Raw genomic sequence first — 22,562 nt, forward strand, 5'->3', positions numbered from 1 at the left:
TTTGAGGGCCTGCCAGGTTGTTTTTCAAAGAAGCGGCACCTTTTTTGCTCTCACCAACAGTTTATGAGGGATCTAATTTCTCCACATCCTCACCAACACTTGTTATTGCCTGTCTTTTTAAAAAAATTATTATTATAGCCATTCTACTGAGTGTGAAGTGGTATCTCACAAATGCGGTTTTGATTTGCATTTCCCTGATGAATAATAATGTCAAGCATCTTTTCATGTGCTTAGTATATCTTCCTTGGAGAAGTATCTCCTCAGGTCCTTCCTCTACTTTTAAATTAGGTCATTTGTCTTTTTATTATGGAGTTGTAAGAGTTCTTTATATATTCTAGATTCAAATCCTTTATCAACTATTATTTGCAAATATTTTCTCCCATTCTGTGGGTTGTCTTTTCATTTTCTTGATAGTGTCCTTTGAAACAAAAATATGTTTATTTATTTTTATTTTGTATTTTTTTGTTAACCCTCACCCAATTTTTTCCATTGATTCTTAGAAAGTGGAAGGGAGGGGGGAGGGGAAGAAAGAGAGTGAGAGAGAGACACATTAATTGTTTGCCTCCCACGTGCACCCCTACCAGGGCTGGGGATTAAACCTGCAACCCAGGTCTATGTGCCCTTGACCGGGAATCGAACCTGTGATCCTTCAGTGCGTGGGCCGATGCTACAAACATTGAGCAACACCGGCCAGGGCAAAAACATGTTTCTTTTTGATGAAGTCCACTTTATTATTTTCCTTTGTTGCTCATGCTTTTGGTAACACATCTAAGGATCCATTGTGAAATATCTGGTCCTGAGGCTGGTGTGCTTAGTGGTTAGAGCATCAGCCTGCGCACCAAAGGGTCGCAGGTTTGATTTCCAGTCAAGGGCATGTACCTGGGTTGCAGGTTTGATCCCTAGCCTCAGTTGGGGTGCATGGGGGAAGCAACCAATCAATGTGTCTCTCTCATATGTCTCTCTTTCTCTTTCTCTCTCTCTCTTCTCCTCCCTCTTTCCCTCCACTCTCTCTAAAAATAAACAGAAAAATATCCGCAGGTGAGGATTAACTAAAAGAAAGAAAGAAAGAAAGAAATCTGTGTTCATGAGAATTTACTCCTATGTTTTCTATTAAGAATTGTAGGTCTTATATTTAGATTTTTGGTCCATTTTAAGTTAAATATGGTGTGATGTCAGGTTTGCATGTGACTATCCAGTTGTCCCAGCACTATTTGTTGGGAAGATAGCTTTTCCCAATAAACTGTCTTGGCCTCTTGTCAAAAATTGCTTGACCACAATCGTATGATTTTATTTCTGGATTCTCAAATTTGATTCAATTTATCTGTATACCTATCTTTATGCTAGATGTACTGTCTTGATTACTGCTGCTTTGTAGTAAGCTTTGGGGTTAGGGTCCTTTGCAAGTCCACATGAATTTTAGAATAAGCTTGTCAATTTCTACAAATAAGGCAGCTGGGGTTCTGTTAGGGACTGTATTGAATTTGTAGCTCAATTTGGGGATATTGCCATCCTAACAATATTAAGTATCCAATCCACGAACGTGGGATGTTTCTCCATTTATTTAGGCCCTCTAATGCCTTTCAACATGTTTTATAGTTTTCAGAGTATGTTTTTGAACTTCCTTGGTTACATTTATTTCTAAGTATTTTATTCTTTCTGATGCCACTGTAAGTAGAATTGTTTTCTCAATTTCACTTTCATTCTTGTTCATTCCAAGTGTACAGAAGAAATATGAATTAGTTTTGTATATTGATTCTGTACTCTAATAGCATGTTAAAAATAACCATTTACCTAAGAGAAGTAATAAGCTACAGTGAAATAGAAATGGTGTGGGATCTATTCTACCTGTAGACCTTTGCACAGAAGATCTATTCTACCTGTAGACCTTTGCACAAGTTCATCTTGCTGAACTTGTTTATTAATTCTAATAGGTTTTTTTTAGTAGGTTCTTTAGTGTTTTCTATATACAAAATCATGTCATTTGCAAATGGAGATAGTTTTATTTCTTTTCCAATCTGGATGCCCTTTATTTCATTTTCTTGCCAATTGACCTGAGGAGAATCTCCAGTACAATGTCAAAAAGGAGTGATTAGAGTAGGACATCCTGTCTTGTTTCTGATCTCAGGGGGAAAGCACCCAGGCTTTCACCATGAAGTGTCATGTTAGCTGTGGGTTTTTGTACACATCCTTTATCTAGTCGAGCAAGTTCTCTTCTATTTCTAGTTTGAGTGTTTTTATGACAAAAGGTTGTTGGGTTTTGTCAAATGCTTTTTCTGCGTCTACTAAGATGATCATGTGGATTTCCTTTTTTATTCTATTTTTTGAAATTATATTTTTATTGATTTTAGAGAGGAAGGGAGAAGGAGAGAGAGAGATAGAAACATCAATGATGAGAATCATTCATCAGCTGCCTACTGCATGCCCGCTACTGGGGATCGAGCCTGCAACCTGGGCATATGCCCTTGACTGGAATCGAACCCAGGGACCTTCACTCCATAGGCTGATGCTCTATTCACTGAGCATCAAACCAGCTAGGGCTCTTTTTTTTTATTCTATTGATTTATTAATCTATTGATATGAAGCACTTATGATAAAAATGGAAAATACAAGTATTAAGATACTAGTAACGAAGTGAGTAAAGTAACTTAGATAAAAGATATCCCCAAACACATTTCTAAAACAAAATCTTTTCTTCCTTGTGATGGAAGAAAAAGATAGGTTAATTTAAAGAAACCCACAACATTTGAGAAGTTTCTGAAGATGATTTCTGGATAACTTTAAGTTTTGACTTTGATGGTATTTAAAATATCTTAAATTTCTTTTTGAAATATGTTGCTCATGAGAAGAAACAGGTGGTACTGGAATGGACATGGGCTTTGGGAATTTAGACGCAGGTTTGAATCAGACTCGTTCACGCATCAGTTATATGACTTTGGCAAGTTCTTGATGTTCCCCAAGTCTTGGGAAGACTATAAACAAGGCTGACGGGAGTGTTGTGAGGACAGAAGGGCCTGGCTGAGTGACCAACTAGCAGGCAGCAGCAGAGGAAACACTGGCATATGTGGTAGGTAACAGGGCAAGCTCTACAGACTGCGAGGCTCCAAATCCTGGTTCCAACCCCCTATTAAGTATGGGATCGTGACAAGTTATTCAACCTCTCTGTGCCTAATTATCTTACTTGCAGACTAGAGATAAATTAGGAACTCACATAAGAGGAATACTGAGAGTAATAAATGAGTTGATCTACTTCCACAGCTAGCCCTTGGCAAGTATTAACTGTGATTATGAAGTCAAGATAGCATTGATAGAATGTCTATGCATGCAAGATGGGTGGGGGTTGGGGGGGCAGGATCACCTGGTGGAAAGGTCTTGCCCGGGCTTATCCTGGGAGCATAGGGCACTGGGAGTCAAATAAAAGCATAAAGTCCAACTTTCCAGGGATACACTCAGGCTAAATGCTGGCAAACAGAGGCCATTAACATGTCTGCAGGGGCCAAGGGCAAGGCTCAATGGTGGCAGAACAGAGCCAAGAGTTTAGAATGGGGCTGGATGGAGTTGCAGGCAGGAGTTGGGGAGGCGATGGCGTAATTCAGGGGCCACCAGGTGTGTTGTATGTGGATGAGTCAGTCCAGCTTAAGTGGCTGGAGCAAGTTAGATAAAAGGATGAACATGAAGAAGGACACCGTAGCAGAACTCGTATTACAGTATTACAGAAGGTGACAAGTTCTATTACTCCGATACTTTATAACGAAAGATGCATCCAGGAGGAAACAGATGGTCATGATTTCATCAACAGTATCATCAAATCTATGAATTACAACTTTTATTACATTTTAACTCTTCATATTTGTAAAATGGTCAACTTTTTAAAAATATATTTTTATTGACTTCAGAGAGGAAGGGAGGGGGCGAGAGAGATAGAAATATCAATGCGAGAATCATTGCATGCCTCACACTGGGGATCAAGCCTGCAGCCCAGGCATGTGCCCTTGACTAGGAATCGAGCCATAACCTCCTGGCTCATAGGTTGGCACTCAACCACTGAGCCACGCTGGCTGGGCTAAGATAGTTAAAAACATTCCCATCTTCTAACTCCCTGGTTACTCCCAACATCCCTTTTGTGTAGGTGAGGCTACTGCTACTTAAAGAGGATAACTGTCCCATCACCCAGGGCCAGAGCTAAGCTAGAGCCTGGGCCTCCGGACCCCCAGCGGCCCCACCCCAGGCCACATGGCCAAATGGATACCCTTGGGAGGTGCTTGTGGGCTCCAGATAGAGTAACATCTACAACCTGAACTTGAAACAGGTACCTTTTCTAATCCCGAAGAACCTCGGAGAAAGAAATTCCACTCGGCATCCGTTAAGCTTCCTTGCTGACGCATGATCTCAATGCAGAGCATGAAGCTGTAGATGAGTTTATGTTGTTCAAAGAGTCCTCTCGAAACATTGGCATATGCAGTCAGGAGGGTCTGCTCCAGGAGTATGTCCATGCGATCCTGCAGATTATCTCTCTTCTCAGAAGTTTCAATTGTTGTATTGAACAACTGTGGGAGAGAGGGCTCGGTCAACGTCCCTGATTTCACTCCATTTCTGAGGAGGAGAAGCACATCTCTGCTCCTCGCCTCCCCTCCCTCACATTCAGTGTACAAAGAGCAGCATAAGGCGTGGGCACTGTGCTATGAAAAAGTCCAGAATTCCCCCCACATTGGCATGTGATACTTATTTTCTGCATTCCGCCTTCCCTCCCCATTCTTCAGGAACGGGCCAATGCCAAACCCCCAAAGGCATCATCTCCATGAGAGACAGAAGACACAGAGAAATGGGTTGAGCCGGAAGAACCAGGGTTTCCACGACTTCAAGTCAGATTTGATAACCCTCTTGGGGTGAGCGATGCGAGGGCCACGTCAGGTCACGTGCCCCTCTTGGCCCTGCCCCAAGACAATTCTTAGGGCAGGGGTCCTCAAACTATGGCCCGCGGGCCACATGCAAATACAAATATTGTATTTGTTGCCGTTTTGGTTTTTTTTTACTTCAAAATAAGATATGTGCAGTGTGCATAGGAATTTGTTCATAGTTTTTTTTTAAGCTATAGTCCGGCCCTCCAACGGTCTGAGGGACAGTGAACTGGCCCCCCGTTTAAAAAGTTTGAGGACCCCTGTCTTAGGGAGTGGAAAGAGTGTGCTGGCATTTTCTTTGACATTTAAGAGGACCCAGTTTTAAAGGAGACTTCCTTCCCACCTATTTCCCACCTGGAGGTGCCCCACATTGCAAGGCCACCGGGAAGGCAGCAGGGATGGCGGCATGGAGGGCGAAGGCATGGGAGGGCCGTTTCCTGCAACCTACGAGTAGCATGCGAGGAAGAGCTAAACATTCCTGAGGGCCCCACGCTGAGTAAGAGAGCTTGAGCAGAGCCTGAACCATGCCCGTGGGCTGGGCTGGAAGTCACGGAGGAGGGGGCATTGCAGCAGAGACTGGGAGAGTCTCATGAGGGACTAGAAGGGTGTGTGGGTTCCATCTCAAAAGATCCACAGCACAAGGGACAACGGTGCGAAGTGATCGGCTTTGGCCTCGGGTGGCAGGCTGCTCTCGCCTGCTGGAGTCTGACTGCAGCCTCACCCATCCCCGTCTTCCCCTAGGGTGCTGGGGCCCACAGAATGCTTCGTCAGTGTTTCATGAATAAGAGTCTGTTCACATCCCTCCATAAACACACCACTGTGGTCTTCAAACAATTTTTTATGACCCTAGGGCCTAGGGCCTAGGCCAGTGATGGCGAACCTATGACACGCGTGTCAGAGGTGACACGTGAACTCATTTTTTTGGTTGATTTTTCTTTGTTACATGGCATTTAAATATCAACACTAATAAAAGAGAAAAATGGTAATTGGCGTACGAGCTACCTTTTTCATTGGCTACTCAGGGCTATATGCAAATTAACTGCCAACTAAGATTGGCAGTTAACTGCCAACAAGATGGCGGTTAATTTGCATATGTAGGCACAATGCAGGGAGGCGAAAGGGAAAGCAGGAAGAAGCCCCCTGCCACTGACAGTGATCGGAAACCCAGGGGGGAGCTAAGAGATGGGGGGCAGGGCATGATCAGAGCCATGATCAGAGAATCAGGTGCCTTTTCCGCCCTGGCCAGTGATAGCAGGAAGTAGGGGTGGAGCCAGCGATGGGAGCTGGGCACGGTCGAAGCTGGCAGTCCCAGGAGCTAGGGGTCCCTTGCCTGGGCCTAAAGCGAAGCCCACGATCGTGGGGCCGCTGCAGCTGTGGGTCCCCGCTGCCCGGGCCGGACGCCTAGGCCAGAGGCGTCAGGCCTGGGCAAGGGGCCGATCCTGCGATTGGAGGGTGATGGGGGTCAACGCCTGAGGGCTCCCAGTATGTGAGAGGGGGCAGGCTGGGCTGAGGGACACTCCCCCCCACACACACCCAGTGCACGAATTTCGTGCACCGGGCCCCTAGTATAAAATAAATATCAAAAATATAAATCTTTGTTTTACTATGGTTGCAAATATCAAAAGATTTCTATATGTGACACGGCACCAGAGTTAAGTTAGGGTTTTTCAAAATGCTGACATGCTGAGCTCAAAAGGTTCGCCATCACTGGCCTAGGCCAAGCCCGGTTTTTCCTCTAGACATCCTGTTTTAACTCATAATAGGCAGAGCAAATGTGTTGGATGCAAGACGGACACAAATTGTTTGCTGCTCCTCCCACTGAGGAATGGAGTCTAATGGAGTCTCAATCCCGTCCTCTTGAATCTGGGCTGGCCTGGACTCAACTGACCAAGGACGGGCAGCAGAAGCGATGAGGCATGACATCCAAGGCTGGGCCTGAAGAAACCTTGAAGCTTTTGCCTTGGTTCTTAGGACATTTGCTTTGGGGAGGTGCCCCCTCGGAGCCCAGTGGCTGTGTTGTGAGAAGCCCAAGCCACAGGGCGAGGCCAATGCGGGCCACTGCCGACTGCCCAGCCACGGGAGTGAGCCCATGTGTACGTCTGGCCTACTCGAGCCTCCAGACAGCGGCAGCCCCCGAAACAGGGTTCACTGGAGCAGGTGGCATCTGAGCTGGGAGGGCGGGAGTTCTGAACGGAGGGGGTGCGATCAACAGTCTGGGGAACGTGAATGACCGATTCGGCTGCTGCTGCTGCGGAGTGCGGGGAAGTGTGGCTCGAAGGGTAGAACAGGCCCAGGTTGGCGTCAGAGTGAGAACTGTGTTTGACGGGAAGTATCTGTGGAAATCCATTTCGGACCCCAGGGATGTGGAGCAGTGTTTTGAAACCACTGGGCAGAGGCTGGCCTGGCTTTCAGTGTGAGGGCCAGCCCTGCCTAAAGGAATCAGGCCGGTGACAGGAAGCAGTGTGCTGCAGGGACACACGGCATAGCCACAGCTCTCCACCGTTTCCTACTGCGAGTGGCATACGTGGAGAGGCCTTTGTCGGCTGAGGTGTGTTATGGGTATGAGCACAGGTGATGAGAGAAGTGAAAGTAAGCTCAGCTGCTGTGTATAGAGAAGGCAACAATGTAGATGAGAGGGGGTAGGAGCTGGTAGATGGTGGGCTGAGGAAGAGGCCACTGGCAGCTGAGAGAACCTCCGGGGGTGACCAGAGGGACCAGTGGGGGTGCTTGCCGAGTTTTGCTGTGTAGTGAGTGATGCAAACTCTCTCCCCCCAGGAAATCGTCAGGTGAATTGACATCGCTTGTCAAAGATTTGTGACACTGAGTTTGCTTTGGGGAGATGTGGAATGAGGGCTGAAAATAATCCTACTTACAAGACACCAGATAAAACTGACCTGTGAATATGACATGAAGTGGGGGGACCATACACAGAATAAGAAAGTCTTACAGTGAAACAGTGAGACTGGGAAAGGAACAAAGGAAAGCTCCTCGAAATGAAAGCCAGGGGGAGAAGAGGCAGTTGTATAAAAGCCCTGGGAAAAAGACACAGACCAAGTAATTCACTTAAGTGCTGGCGGAGACTTGAGATATGACATGAAAAACTCTAACAGCGGAGAGGAAGCTGACATACTGCAGAGAAAATATAAAGAAATAGCATGGAGCTGGGACTCGTACAAGAGAAAAAGCCCTGGCCGGTCTGGCTCAGTGGAAAGACCATCAGCCCATGGACTAAAGGGTTCTGGGGCGCGATTCTGGTCAAGGGCACGTACCTCGGTTGCAGGCTTGCTCCCAGACCCCAGTTGTGGGTATACGGGAGGCAACCAATTAATGTGTCTCTCTCACATCATTATTTCTCTCTCTCTCTTACCCTCCCTTCCACTCTCTCTAAAAATCAATGGAAAAGTATTCTTAGTTGAGGATTAACAGGAGAGAGAGAGAGAGAGAGAGAAGAAAGGCAGGCAAAAAGGGAAACAAGCAAGCTATTGAGTGGAGGAAGCCAAGAGAAAGCTTTTTTTCCTTCCTCCTCAGACTGTTCTGAGCACACTGGGAACTCGAGTCTTCAGGCAGCTGGCCTCTGACCCCAGACTCATGGAGGACTTCACCCCATAGCTGGACCCCTGATTGTCCCAGTCAAGAAGAAACTCCACGGGGTTTCAAGGAAACCCAAGGAGATCACTTTCACTAGCAGCAGCGCCACACTCACCTGTTTGAAATATTTTAAGGAGTACTGATACATGGGGTCTATTTCGGAGAGGCTCGCAATCACGAAGTACATGACGGAGCCTTGGGTGGCGACCGGCCGATACTTCTCTCGGGCAACGTTTATCATCACTTCAGTGGACTCCGCTTCCTTCAGCCTGCTTTTAATGGCACCAGAAGTGATCTGAATGAACATAGAAAACACGTTCTTAAGAGTCTGTTTTGTTGTTTTTGTTTTTTAAAAAGGTGGGATTTGGGGAATATACCCCGTCATGTGTGGGAAAGAAAGAAGGGTATGATGAATTAGTGATTATAATAAGGGGGTCCCCAGGTAGAATGACTGAGTCTGAGGACTCAGCGGCCTCCTACTGACTGAGCCAACCTCTTGCCTCCTAGAGTTAGGAATGGGCCAATGGGAACAGGCAATACAAATAGCCCCCCAAAAACTGGAGCAGTACCTCGCTGAGACTCAAATCAGAATTACTTCTGAAACAGGAACACTAACACAGCACTCTCAATTGCTCCTAAAATGACCCAGGTTCACATCATGAACGGGAAAGGGACACCCTTATCTTTTGGCCCAAAAGAGGTGAGCAGAGATGGCTAGAGCAGTGGTTCTCAACCTTCCTAATGCCGCGACCCTTTAATACAGTTCCTCATGTTGTGGTGACCCCCAATTTCATTGTTACAAATTGAACATAATTAAAGCATAGTGATTAATCACAAAAACAATATGTAATTATATATGTGTTTTCCGATGGTCTTAGGCGACCCCTGTGAAAGGGTCGTTCGACACCCAAAGGGGTCGCGACCCACAGGTCGAGAACCGCTGGGCTAGAAGGAAGTGGTACTGGTACCACATCCCACCCCAGAACAATCAGGAAGACTAATATTTTCCCCTGTCTTTCCCTAGAGTCCCCAGGTAATCTGGGGATGGAAGCTGCTGCCTGTGAAGGGTTAAATTGGAGCCATTTGCAATGTCTTAGCTGTTCTCTTAGTTTTCCGTTTTTTAGGTTGTGGCCCGGGGGAACCTTTCAGCACGTGGGCTTTCCAAGAGTCCCTTCTCTGTCTCCCTCAGTCTCTCTGTGTTGCTGGCTGGCCCCGTCCTCCTCCCGGCCCCTCCACTTTTTTTTCCAGCTGTGGATGTCCCTGAGTGGGGAGATCCTTTGTCCTAGAAAGTCAAAGGTCCAGGGTGGGGACCATGAACAACCCCCCTGGGGACTGCTGCTCAGTATTTGCTACACTGAAGGGAGAGCTACGGGGACCTCAGGCTTCTGCCCTAGCCCCTCACTACCGGATAGAAATAGAATGTGAACCACATATGTAATTCTAGCTTTCCTAAAGTTTATTACGAGTAAAATGATCTTTAGCATGACATTTTATTTAACCCACTACAATCCAATATATGCTGGCTATAAAGACATTAACTCATATAAAAATTATTGAGATTTTTTTTTTACATTTTTAAACTAAGTCTTTGAATTCTGGTGTGTATTTTACACTAACAACACACCTTAGTGCAGACTAGCCACATTCAAGTGCTCAATAGCCACAGGTGGCTGGGGTCTAAGTCTAGACTATCCACCCAGGGCCACCAGGAAAGGGAGTTATATCCAGGAATCAAACGCTCAAAGTCTTCCTGTATTGTCCCCTTTCAGAACCTGAGGGGACAGGAGGAATGGAAGAGGAAATACCAATACGGTTTTGAGGACCGGAAAGCAGACACGGAGAGTGGCAATGACTCAGCAGACCCAGGGAAAGGGATTCCTAAACTGGCAAAGGAGAGAGCCCAGAACTCACCAATTTCCAAAACAGAACTACCCCTCCCCCTCCCCCAACAAAGGCTCAGCACCACTGGTCCTGGGAAGGGCCTAGAATTGGAAGTGGGGGAGAGACTCCCAGGCCACCTCCCCACACCACGCAGCTGGGGGATAGGTCCTGCCCAGCCCTCGCTGTAAAACAGAGGTTTCACCCCCGAGGAAATTTAAAGAGGGGATTTTTTTCTTTTTTTGAGGGAAGGAAATCAGGCACAGTTAATTGATGGCCAGTTTGAGAGACCATACTGAGAACAGAGGGATTAGGTGAATGTACAGATGCTGGGTGCTAAGATCTGAGCTCTTCTCTTCTCAGTCTCCAAATACCTGCAGCCAGATCTTCACACTTCCAGGCAATGTGGACACTGAGTGTTTAACTACCGTCAGGTGGGAGATGGGAAGGGCATGTGGGAGGTGGGAGATGGGAAGGGCATGTGTGTGTGTGTGTGTGTGTGTGTGTGTGTGTGTGTGTGTGTGTGAGAGAGAGAGAGAGAGAGAGAGAGAGAGAGAGAGAGAGAAAGTTAACAGTTAATGTATAAAAGAGAAACCTCAGGAAGTAGCAATATGAGTCTATTATTTAGAGAAAGATATTAAAACCCAAGTAACCCAAACGAAAAAGAGATGAAAGCAGTTGTCTATGAAGGGGAGTCATAGGTGTGTGTGTGTGTTTGGGGTGGGGGGCAAGAGAAGGCAGGAAATGCTATTTTTTCATAACAAACCTTGTAGAAATATTTTGTTCTTTAAACAATTTGCATGTAAAACTTTGATAAGAAAATAAATGGATTAACAACCAACTTCCAGAAATGAAAAACCCAAGGAAGAATGAATGAAAAGAGGATAAAGAGATTGATGAACAGCCTTAGCCAGTTGACTCATTGGATAGAACACTGGTCCATGGACTGAAGGGTCACGGGTTCGATATTCAGGTCAAGGGTATGTAACTTGGTTGCAGGCTTGATCCCGGGCCCCAGTAGGTGCGTGTGCTGGAAGCAACCAATCCAATTGATGTGTCTCTCTCACAGCAATGTTTCTCTCCCTCTGTCTTTCCCTCTCCCCTCCACTCTCTCTAAAAATCAATAGAAAAATGTCCTCAGCTGAGGATTAACAAAAACACACACACAAAAACACGCCCCCCCCCCAAGAGATTGATGAACAAACAAGCAAAGAGAAATAAGCAATGGAAGACCCACAATTATGTGTTTATTATTGTTTCAGTACTGAGATAGGTCCCAAGAGACTATAGGATACAGAGCACAAATCATTTCCTCATCAAGGTATTTTTTAGTAAATTATTTTATGTTTCTCACGAGTGGCTAAAAATAATTTTATAGTTTGTATTCCCAGTATACTTTTAAAATTATGATTTGAATCTGAGAAATAATTCAGTGCAAGATATACATGTAATGTAAAACTTCCTCATACTATTAATACATGTTTACTGAGCGCCATACACATCCAAGGCACTATGCTTAGCCCTTGGAGAAAGAATATCAAGATGAACTGTTCAGATTCTTATGACATAGAAATGAACCACCAACAAAAGAGATAAGACATATGATAGGTACCTATGGCATAAGGTAAACAGGGACAAGTACTATAAAAGAGGGGCAGAGAAGAGGCTATAGGTGTTCTAGGGAGGGAGAGATTAATTCCAGCTGGGAGTACTGGAAGACTTCCCAGAGGGCCGACATTAATACGAATATATGTGTTATTCCTTTCAGCTTATATTTTGTTCCAGTTCTTTACATTACATGTTTTATTTTTAAAAAATGCAGACCAAAGGAGCCATTGCCTATAATTTATCCTCTCTTCCTTTGGTTGGTGCCAGACAAGTATACTCGTAAGTGAGCCCTGGAAGCCCAGATGTGCATGGCATTGTTGCTGTGCAAGGCTTTGCTGTAGCTATAACTTCTGGAGTAACACACTTTTTATAAATACTAAAAAGATCTTACTTGCCTTTGAATCCTGGAGTGTCTCAATAAGTTCCTCATTGTCCAGAATATTACCTTCAGACGTAAAGAGCATTTTCAAGATTTTATCTTCAATCGTTTTTAGCTGGTTTTTATCAGTGTTGATCCTCACAATGAGCTTGATTCTTTGTTCTTCCAACTCGGGTTTCTCAAGGCGCACCACGTCACTAGAACCAAAGTTTGAATACTATATTGTGACTTTGTCAGAACCCTAAAGTAAGTTGGTCCTTGTTTATTTGTTATGCACATGCTGAATTCAGAAACTTAAAAAATTATTACACGAAGACCATAAGAAATCATCACTGCAAATCCACTTGTTTATAGAATTTTTTTAGAATCGTATAAAGTGCAGCCCAGGGATTCAACACCCCTGGACTGAGCCTCAACATTCCCCTGCTCTTGTTGGCACTTCTGCCTCTCAGCCCAGGCAGTCTCACATGCGACAGCTGAGCGACACAGCTGAGCTCAGCTCCTCATGGGACTGATGTGCAAAATGTTCAGCCGCGTCCTTAGAACATGGCCATGGACTGTGGTGAGATACCCTTTGTCTGGAAAGGGGTGAGCCTAGCAGAATTCAAGCAAGTTAGTAGCTGGCAGGATAGATTCCTAAAGTAAACAAGGAAAATGAGTCTTAAACTCATTAGTGATAACGGGAGAATATCAGGATAATCTTGACTCGAATATAAAGGATTATATTTATTTTGAATATGGGTCTAAATTATATTTTCCTTTGAAGTTAATCAATATACACACACAGTTTTTAACTAACATCAATGTTGTTATTTTAGTAAATATTTAAAATATTTTGCCTTCTAAACTTCTTGGCTAATTCCGATGGTTAATATAAATAATCCATAATCTCATTTTTGGGGAATGGAGATTTAATCACATACAAAGTATACCAAGGGAGGGCATTTTTTTTGAGGTAGACAAATGTAGGTAATAATAAATGCACTAAGAAAATAACTAGAGTTAAGAAAGACAGGAGAAATATATTTGAGAGCAGTAGTGCCTTTTCAGTGTGGAGTGATGAGTCTCTAGAAACCATAGGACGACTGACTTCATTTACTTGCCCAAGATCGGAATCCCAGTGAAGGGGAAGAGCCAGGCGGGGCTGCAGGCCTGGCCCAAACCATGGCCAAGAATGAAGAGAGGAAAAGAACTTGGCCATTTACTGTTATCTTTGTGGTTGAGGGTTTATGAGTGATGTTTTTTTTTTAATACATTAAAATTTTTCTTTTGTCAAAATTTCTAAACAAAATATTAGGAACTCCCCCCGACCCCTTTTTTATTACCTTAACAACTGGTCCTCCAGACCTGATTTGGTCACAGTGAAATTGATGATGGTAACTTTAATGCACACCTAGAAAAGGAGCATGGAGTCCATTCAAATGCTTAAGTTCATACTGAGCAAACGAGAAGTGCACTCTTCATTAGAACATTGCTCGCTATTACCCACTGAACGTACTCATCCACCCGCACACACACCAAACATCCTGTCTTATAAAATCTTCTTATGATTCTCCCTGCCAGTATGAGTGATAGTCTAGTTCAGTGATGGCGAACCTATGACATGCCTGTCAGAGGTGACACGCGAACTCGTTTTTTTGGTTGATTTTTCTTTGTTAAATGGCATTTAAATATAGAAAATAAATATCAAAAATATAAATCTTTGTTTTACTATGGTTGCAAATATCAAAAAATTTCTATATGTGACACGGCACCAGAGTTAAGTTAGGGTTTTTCAAAATGCTGACACGCCGAGCTCAAAAGGTTCACCATCACTGGTCTAGTTCCTCAAATGCCACAGTTATAGGTGAACCAGCAAAGGGTTGAAAAGAAGCAGGGTCATAGAATCAATTGCTTGGGGTTAGATTTCAGGTGCACCCTTTAGTACATGTATGAGCCATTCACTCCTGCTGAGCTTTCAGTTCCTGATATTTGAAAATTGGGATGATACCAACTCATGAGGTATTTGTGGGGGCCAATTGAGGTAGTAAAATCCCTTAGTTACAGTAACTTGCACATAGTTTGTCCTAGTTAAAGACAAGATATTATTGATAATAAATCGAGCTTTACATATTTTGTCTCATCATAACATTTTAATGAAAAATTGCTATAATATTCTGACATTATTTAAGTAACAGGTGTTAACTTATTTAAATAATGTCGTCAGAATATTATAGCAATAAATGTAATAAGAGTAGGTGTTTGCATGTAATGTATTTTACATGTTATTCTTATTTAATCTGCATAACGAATTCTTGAGGTAGGCATTGTCTCTACCTTATAGTGGATGGACTTGAACACCCAAGAAATAGACTAATTCACCCACAGTCACAGAGCTGGGTTTGGGTATGCAATGCTCCCTCTCAAAAGTTAAGTAAGTGAGAAATCGAAGGTTGTCAGTTGATCACTTTTCTAAATTCTAAAATGGCACTTCAGTCATGCACTCTGGCAGGAGTTGACACAGAAAACCTTGACCTAGGTTTTTAATGGCATGTCCCTTATCTTATATAAGAAGTGTGTCAGTTTTATTCAACCTGAACACATCTATGAAGTCAGTAACTGAAACGAAAATGACGCTATATAAAAGGGTATACTTAAAGATATTTTAAAAATTGTGTGTGTGTGTGTGTGTGTGTGTGTGTGTGTGTGTCCCAGCCAGTGTGGCTCTGTGGCTGAGCATTGATCTATGAACCAGGAGGTCATGGTTTGATTCCTGGTCAGGACACATGCCAGAGTTGTGGGCTCAATTCCTGGGGCAGGGGCGGGGTGGGGGTGGGGGGGCGGAAGGGGGCATGCAGAAGGCAGCCGATTAATGATTGGCTCTCATCATTGATGTTTCTATCTCTCTCCCCTCTCCCTTCCTCTCTGAAATCAATAAAAATACTTTAAAAAATTGTGTGTGTGTGTGTGTGTGTGTGTGAGTGTGTGTGTGTGTGTTGAGTAGTCAAGTCCCTTCCCTAACTGTCCCAGCCCCATTAGAGAAGCGGAGACCTGCTGGGATGGAAGGCCCTGCTGGGTGTGCAGCTGTGCCTGGAGCTCTGGCAGCAGAGTTGGGCAGTGGTGGAAGGGGTAGGGTCGGGGCGTGGAGAGCTCCTCAGAGCCACTCCCGGGAAGGAAGGGAGGAGTCCCCGCTGTCTTTATTGCTGTGGCGACTGCTGTGGGCTCTGCAGCACAAGAGTAGAGGTTCTGGATCCTACTGCGGTGCGGGGACATGTGATGGAAGAGGAATTCACACAGCTCCCTCAACTAGTCTAAAAGCATGAGGAAGGGGACAAAATGACTCCTCGCCCAGGACCCCAAGTACAGACACTGGGCATTGGAATCATGATTCTCTGATGTTGCCGGTCAGCAGAGTTTTCCTTGTTTGGGGCTGTATGCCGAGGGTATCTGCACACTTAAATATGGACAGCGCCCCTTCCATAAACTCTCAACTAAACTCTGAGTCATGTATCAGCCACAATAAGAGGGCATAGATGGTCTTGTGCCGAAGGGGGGGAGGAATGATCACTCCCCTGTGATGTGAGGAGCAGCTATGGACCATGAGGGAGAAGGTGAGAGAGCTGAAGAGGTGCATAGGGGAGTGAGGTGGGCAGTGGCCTGGGGACCAAGTGGGGAGGATTGGAGTCCCACCTACAAGGCCAGTAGAAGGGTGACTGGACTCAGAATCAGGACTCAGAAGAGAAGCAAGAGTGGAGGGTGATGGAAGGAAGCGGGGGGCTTGGAGAGGGGACAGGGAGCTGGGGAAGACTTGGTCCCCTCAGGTGAGAACCCACCAGATGTCAGAGACCTGTCACACCTTAGTAATCCATTCAGGCTAGGAATTCCAGACCCACAGCTCATACCTCAGGCAGGTAGTGGGGATTTGGCAATTTGGTTGTCATATAAAACCTAAAGTTTTTGTCATAATCAATATCTGAGTCTCCAAGGTGAATGAGCAGTCGTCCACCACTTATGAAGATCTGTTTCAAAAGAATGGGTTCTAGAGCTGGATCCAAGGTTTCTTTAAGCTTAAAAATTAAAACAAAAATACAGAAAAAGTTAAGTGAAACATTACTTAATGGGTGACATTAGTCTCCACGGAGAGTTGGCAAGGTTTCCTGCTTCAACACTGAACCTGGTGCTCGTCCCTCATCCCAGCCAGCTGCTCAAATCCAGCCACCCGCCCCCTCCTTACATGCCCTTGGATGCCCCAAGGCCCCCCCCCCCCGCCCCCACACCCCAGTTCTGCGCAGCCTGAACTACCACCAGGACTCCCAGGCTGCCATTAACTGCCACATCAACCTGGAGCTCCAGGCTTCCTACGTCTTAGTACTTTGACCGCCATGATCTGGCTTTGAAGAACTTTGCCAAATCTTTTCTTCACCAAGCTATGAAGAGAGGGAGCATGCTGAGAAACCAATGAAGCTGCAGAACCAACCAGGTGGCCGAATCTTCCTTCAGGATGTCAAGAAACCAAACCTGACAATTGGGAGAAGGAGCTGAGCGCACCGGACTGTGCGTTACACTGGGAGAAAAGTGTGGCTCAGTCACTACTGGACTTGCACAAACTGGCCAGTGACAGAAGTGACCCCCATTTGTGTGACTTCATTGAGACTCATGACCTGAATGAGCAGGTGAAATCCATCAAAGAATTGGGTGGCCTCATAACCAACTTGTGCAAGAGATGGGTCCCCAGAATCTCTCTGACAGCACAGCCTGAGAGACAGTGATGAGAGCTAAGCCTTACGCTGCTTCCCAGAGCCACGGGGGTGACCATCCTGGTCAGCAGAACGTGCATGTTGGAGTTACCTTTACCTTTTAGGTAACTTGTACCAAATCATCCACTTATGTCCTTTCATTTGTACCATTTCTTCAAATAAAGTAATTTGGTACCTCAGCCCCCTACCCCCCAACACACACACATACATGGATGACATCAACTTCTCCAAATTCCTTAGGCCTCAACATTTACTTTGAACAAACAGTCTTTTAGTGATCATATGGACATATCACACTATCTGCTCACTACCTCTAACTGTCCATTTTCCAGTGATTGCTTTATCAATAGTCTCAGTGGTCGGCAAACTTGGGCTCACGAGCCACAAGCGGCTCTTTGGCCCCTTGAGTGTGGCTCTTCCACAAAATACCACGTGCGGGCGTGCACGTACAGTGCGATTGAAACTTTGTGGCCCATGCGCAGAAGTTGGTTTTCGGCCTGGGCGAGTCTATTTTGAAGAAGTACTGTTGATATTTGGCTCTGTTGACTAATGAGTTTGCCGACCACTGGTCTAGGGAAATAAGAGCAGGTGAGGGCAACATATTGCTCATCCCCAGGAGGAAGAAGCTGAGAAAGGTGAGTCCCTGCAGGGTAGTCCTCCAAGAGGCCCCAGACACAAAGTTCCTGTCCACTTTCACAGCTGTTCCCAGTCATGAGTGGTCAGCCCGCAGCTTGCTGTCCAAATCTGGCCTCTGCGGCCTGTTTCTGTAAAACTCTGGAGCTAAGGATGGCGTTTACCCTTTTAAAAGGTGGTAAAAGAAACAAACAAAACCTCCAAACCAAAGCAAAACAAAGAAGAATATTTGTTCAGAGAATGTTTGTACAGAGACTGCATGTGGCCTGAAAACAAAAATATCTGGCTCTTTTCAGAAAAAAAATTTGTGCACTTCTCTTATATAAGACAGTTATCTCCCCCCTCCCCCCGACCCCAAAGCAAATCTGATTATTGGTAAGCACTTGAACGTGCAGACATTGCCAACAGACCCCATGACAAACTTGGTTGTCAGCATCCACGCGGTGGGGGCCCATGGCCCAGGAGCTGTCAACATTTGATTGTAATCAATAGTTAACAAACTTATCACACTGTGGCATGGTACCCAAGCATGGAAACTCTTAAAACAAAAGTTTGTGAGAGAAAATTTCCCTTACTACTCATGATACACTTTTGTACTTTTAAATTATGTTCTATTTCATTAAAAACGTGCTGATTGAGATCGACTAACTCAATTTCACACCATGAATGGGTGGAGACAAAGTTTAAAAATATCCCCCATCAATGCCTAAAACAGCCAAATGAAACCAGGTGTGTAATGCTACTGCTGACTCCACATCACCGAAGGCAGGCGCGGCCGTCCCATTCCTGGCTGGGGCCTGAGCACTCAGCTATAGACAAACCTGACCTTGGCGCCCCCTGGCCCCCCTGCTGTCCAGGGCAGCACATTGCAGAAAGTCCTCTTTCCGCTGCTGCTGTGAGAGAAGGAATTCCCTCAGGACCTCCTGTGTTATGAAGTAAACCAGGGTTTAGGAATCCAGGATGAGGCTAACATAGCTGTGTCCCATCAGATTTGGAGAGACCTTACCCTCTCCTGTAATGTCAGGGTTTGAATGAGGACCCGGGATCCATTACAGCACTTCCCTGTGCTGGTCAAGGCCACAGGCCACACATGGAAGCTTCATTTCCTATTTCTCCCCTCCCCTTAATGGCTATGTGAGCACTGGGCTTGCCCCTGCAGAGCCCTTATCACAAGTTCTCTTCCTCCCCTTCTCTCATTGCCTCTCTCTTTTCTCTGTTTTACTCTTTGTCCCCAGCTAGATTGTAAACTATTGAGGCCTGGGGACGCCAATCCTCCCCACTCAGTCCCCAGGCCGCTGCCCTATCTCACTCCCCTGCACTGTTTGCCATTGATTTGCAAATAACGTGTGTTGAATGAGTGAACAATGTCGAAAACTTCCATTCTTAGAGTGTTTCCGAAGAAATGGAGCACTTGGGCTCAACAAATATCCTTTAAAAAACAAGAACACAGAAGCTCATTCTTATCACATCACTTAATCTATGTCTGTCCTTACATCTAAGCAGAAAGTGATGTTTCTACCCCCTGGACTGATTTACTGGCTTCAGATCACAAGTGTGTGTGGACAGTTCCTGATGGCACCACTACATTGAATTTTCGGGGCAGCTAACCACCAGGGGCCACAAGGAGGCCTGAGAATCAGCCATGTCCCAAAGCAGAGCCCATCCCACTTAACACCAGAACCCTGTCTGCAAACAGGGGATTTTCCTCAGTGAACAGCTTGCTCCCTCTGTGCGAGTGTATCGTCCAAGAAGCAAAGCAATCAGTTTGACTAACTTGAATGTGGACCTGCCTGGTGTCTTCGGCGTGATGCAGATGGGGCGCGCGTAGGGTGCCAGATATAACCTGGCAGTCGGGGACTAGCGGGAGAAAAGGAGCGTGAAAAGCAAACCTCTTCCAGTAAGACAGGCAAACCGAGCCGGATGGAATTTTCGAGCGTGCGTAAGAAATTACTATCCGTGAGTTTAATGACCTTTAAGCCACTTTTCATTTCCTTGTTCCTTATCCAGCGGTTGGCCTGGGCGAGAAAGCACAGAGCAGGACATTTGCTGTAGAGCTTTATGAATGGCTAGAAGGTGAAAGCTCTTAAAAGTCAAGTTAAGAAAATTTGTTCAATCAAGAAACAGGTTTGAAAGGTAAAAATGATAACATAAAAAAATAGCACCACCACTCCCTCACAAATAAAAACACATTGTGCTGTTCCAGCCCATCTCTCTGCCTTCACAACGGCTCCTTTTCCAAACCCCGTGGAGTACAATCTGAGCCAGGGGGTTAGGAGTCAGGTAGCGGGATTCTGTAAATTCTAGGCAGGCTGGCCCTAAAACTCATCCGACCCTTCCTTCGCTTTGACTCCTCAGACTTTTTAGGCACAAGGACTATACCAGAATGAGTTTCTGCCCCCACCCGAAAACAGAAGAGTCACGGTCAATCCCCTTAACAAATCCCATAACAATCAACATGAAGTTACGCAGTGCCCGCGGTCGCCTCCCTTTTCTACATCCACTGAATGAGGGACTTGGGCTAAAGGATTCTAAACTCCCTCTAGGTCTCCATCCCGGGATCTCAGAAGTCGGACCAAGTCCACTTTAGCACCGGTCATGGGCAGCACAATGTTAAGCTGAGTCAACAGGCCGCTCTTTACCGGAAGAAGCCCTTGTTACACACCTGATCTTGGGGGTCAATCATCAAAGGCCATCGTCTCCCTTGAGTCACCAGAATGCCATTCTCCGTGGATATCAAGTCCCGGGGCAGTCCATCCGCGTTCCACTGCCGAATTTCGTAGGGATCCCCAAGAATGCTGATGAGACTGAAGGAAGAATCGATGGGGATCTCCAGAGACTGACAGTCCTGGGTCCAACACTCTATCAGCTGCAGGGGCAGGAGAGTTTACTTGTAGAGCACAGGGACCCTCAGTGAGTGAGGACACACACACACAATGTCGGGTTAGGGGGGAATTCCCGCCAGGCTCGGCAGGCATCCTGGCAAGGAGCATGGGACACAGGAAGTGGACTAAATATCAGGAGATCGGGGTCCTTTGGACATGTCACCACCCGGGCTGGACCTCATGTGTAAATGACAGAGTCACAGTAGTCTTCAATCAGGGGTGTATTGTCCCTCTTGGGAGAGTCTGGAAGCACGCGGAGAAGTTGGGGTTAACTCAATGATCCTGGGAGCTACTAGCAGTTAGTGGGTCAGGGGAGAGGGATGTTGGCATGTCACCTCCTTCAGTGAGGGGCACAGACATGCACAACAGAGGACACTCTGTCCCCAGTGGCACCAATGGGCTCCTGCGGAATCTATATCAGTCCTGTGCTAACTAGATTTTGCAACTCAAAGACAAGGGTGAAATGTTTTAGGGAGGCATTTCGTAAAAATGGCTTGAAAATCACTCCTGATCATTTAGATTCCTGCTCCTTGCTTTGCCTAGTCCTTTGAAGCCGCCTCACCGGTTCAGGCTGACTTTAGATGCCGCTTCTGATCATAATAGTAGGGGACTCCCCGTCCCTTTTTTCTTCCCCCAAGTTCTTGTGATGTGAATGTAAGTTATGAATAACTTTCTAAGGCAGGAAAAGAAAGGGAAGGGAAGGGAAGGGGAGGGGAGGAGAAGGGAGGAAAGGGGAAGGGAGGGGAGGGGAGGGGGAGGGAGAGGAGGGGAGGGATGTGTTAAGGAAAGGCTAGGGGTAGACCATCACTGGCTGACAGGAGAGGGGAAGGGCTGTGGAGGTAGAGATAAATTTCTGGGTGGAGAACCTCCAGAGTGGACAGCCTCCATCTAAACGCAGGAAAAGGACCCCTTCCCCCCGCCCCCCGCTCCCTCTCCCAGTCCAGTTTCAGCTGCTTCTCCTCACTCCTTAGAGAAGGCACGTGTACTCACCAGTTGCCGGTACTGGGCTGTGAAGGCCCCGTAATAGGCCACGCAAGCTGCTGCTATGAACACATTCCCGATGATATTCGATAGCTCCTCATCGAATTTATTGATGGTTTCTTCCCATCGAACTTTCTCATCTCCTAAGGCAGCCGTCAGCTTTCCAGCACGTATCAGACGTGCTTTTGTCAGGGCCATATTCCTTGCTGGAACATTTTAAGAAAATCAGATTATACTACTTAATCTTTTCCTAAAATAGAAGTTTATTCACCTGCTTCTGTTTATAGTAGGAATGAGCACTATTTAAGCATACTCTCTGTGCTATCTACTTATTTTCTGAATCAAATGCATGTGTTGCTTTATGTTACAATGTAACATGCCCCCAACAAGCCATATTCACATATAGGAGTTGAATCTATACAATATTCCAGTTCTTCTAATTTTATGTTAGGAGGCATTTAATGCACTAGTCTAAAGGAACTATGTCCTGCATGTTGAATGAAAGCTGAGATATGACTGCCTTAAAACTCCTTCTATTTTTGCCCTGGCCTGTTTGACTAAGTGGTTAGCGTTGGCCCAAGGACCGAAGGGTTGTGGTTGGATTCCCAGTCGAGGGCATGTACCTCAGTTGCAGGTTCGCCAGGTCAGTGGGGGTGCATGCGGGAGGGAACCAATCAATGTGTCTCTCTCACGTCCATGTTTCTCTCTCTCTCTCTTCCCCTCTTACCTGCCTTCTTCTCTTTCTAGAAATCAATGGAAAAGGCAAGCAAGCAAGCAAGCAAACAAACAAAAGTCTACTTTTGAAAATCAGGCATTTCCTGACCAAAATACATTTTATGAGTTACTTACTCAGACTTTCTTTCTCACTCACGCTCTTGTCATATTCATCTTGTAAGGCCTGTATTTGATCTTCCACTTTTTTAAGCAATGCTCGCTTTTCTTTCAGGGTAGCCATAGTAATGTCAAGTTCAGCCTAATAAAA

The 22,562-nt window shown here is 45.6% G+C and overlaps 1 protein-coding gene across 1 annotated transcript in view; it reads right to left on the bottom strand.

Moving 5' to 3' along the window:
• Positions 1-22,562, bottom strand: part of DNAH6 (dynein axonemal heavy chain 6) — a 235,511-nt gene that overhangs the window by 44,770 nt on the left and 168,179 nt on the right. The window contains exons 52-60 of the mRNA XM_059659291.1: positions 22,426-22,553; positions 21,590-21,782; positions 20,380-20,583; positions 19,607-19,732; positions 16,230-16,394; positions 13,674-13,741; positions 12,365-12,545; positions 8,599-8,778; positions 4,311-4,544 (exon numbers count right to left, since the gene is read on the bottom strand). Coding sequence (XP_059515274.1) covers positions 4,311-4,544; positions 8,599-8,778; positions 12,365-12,545; positions 13,674-13,741; positions 16,230-16,394; positions 19,607-19,732; positions 20,380-20,583; positions 21,590-21,782; positions 22,426-22,553 — 1,479 coding nt within the window. The remainder of the gene's footprint in view (positions 1-4,310; positions 4,545-8,598; positions 8,779-12,364; positions 12,546-13,673; positions 13,742-16,229; positions 16,395-19,606; positions 19,733-20,379; positions 20,584-21,589; positions 21,783-22,425; positions 22,554-22,562) is intronic.

Source organism: Myotis daubentonii, chromosome 12 (genome assembly GCF_963259705.1).
Source record: "Myotis daubentonii chromosome 12, mMyoDau2.1, whole genome shotgun sequence".
NCBI lineage: Eukaryota > Metazoa > Chordata > Mammalia > Chiroptera > Vespertilionidae > Myotis > Myotis daubentonii.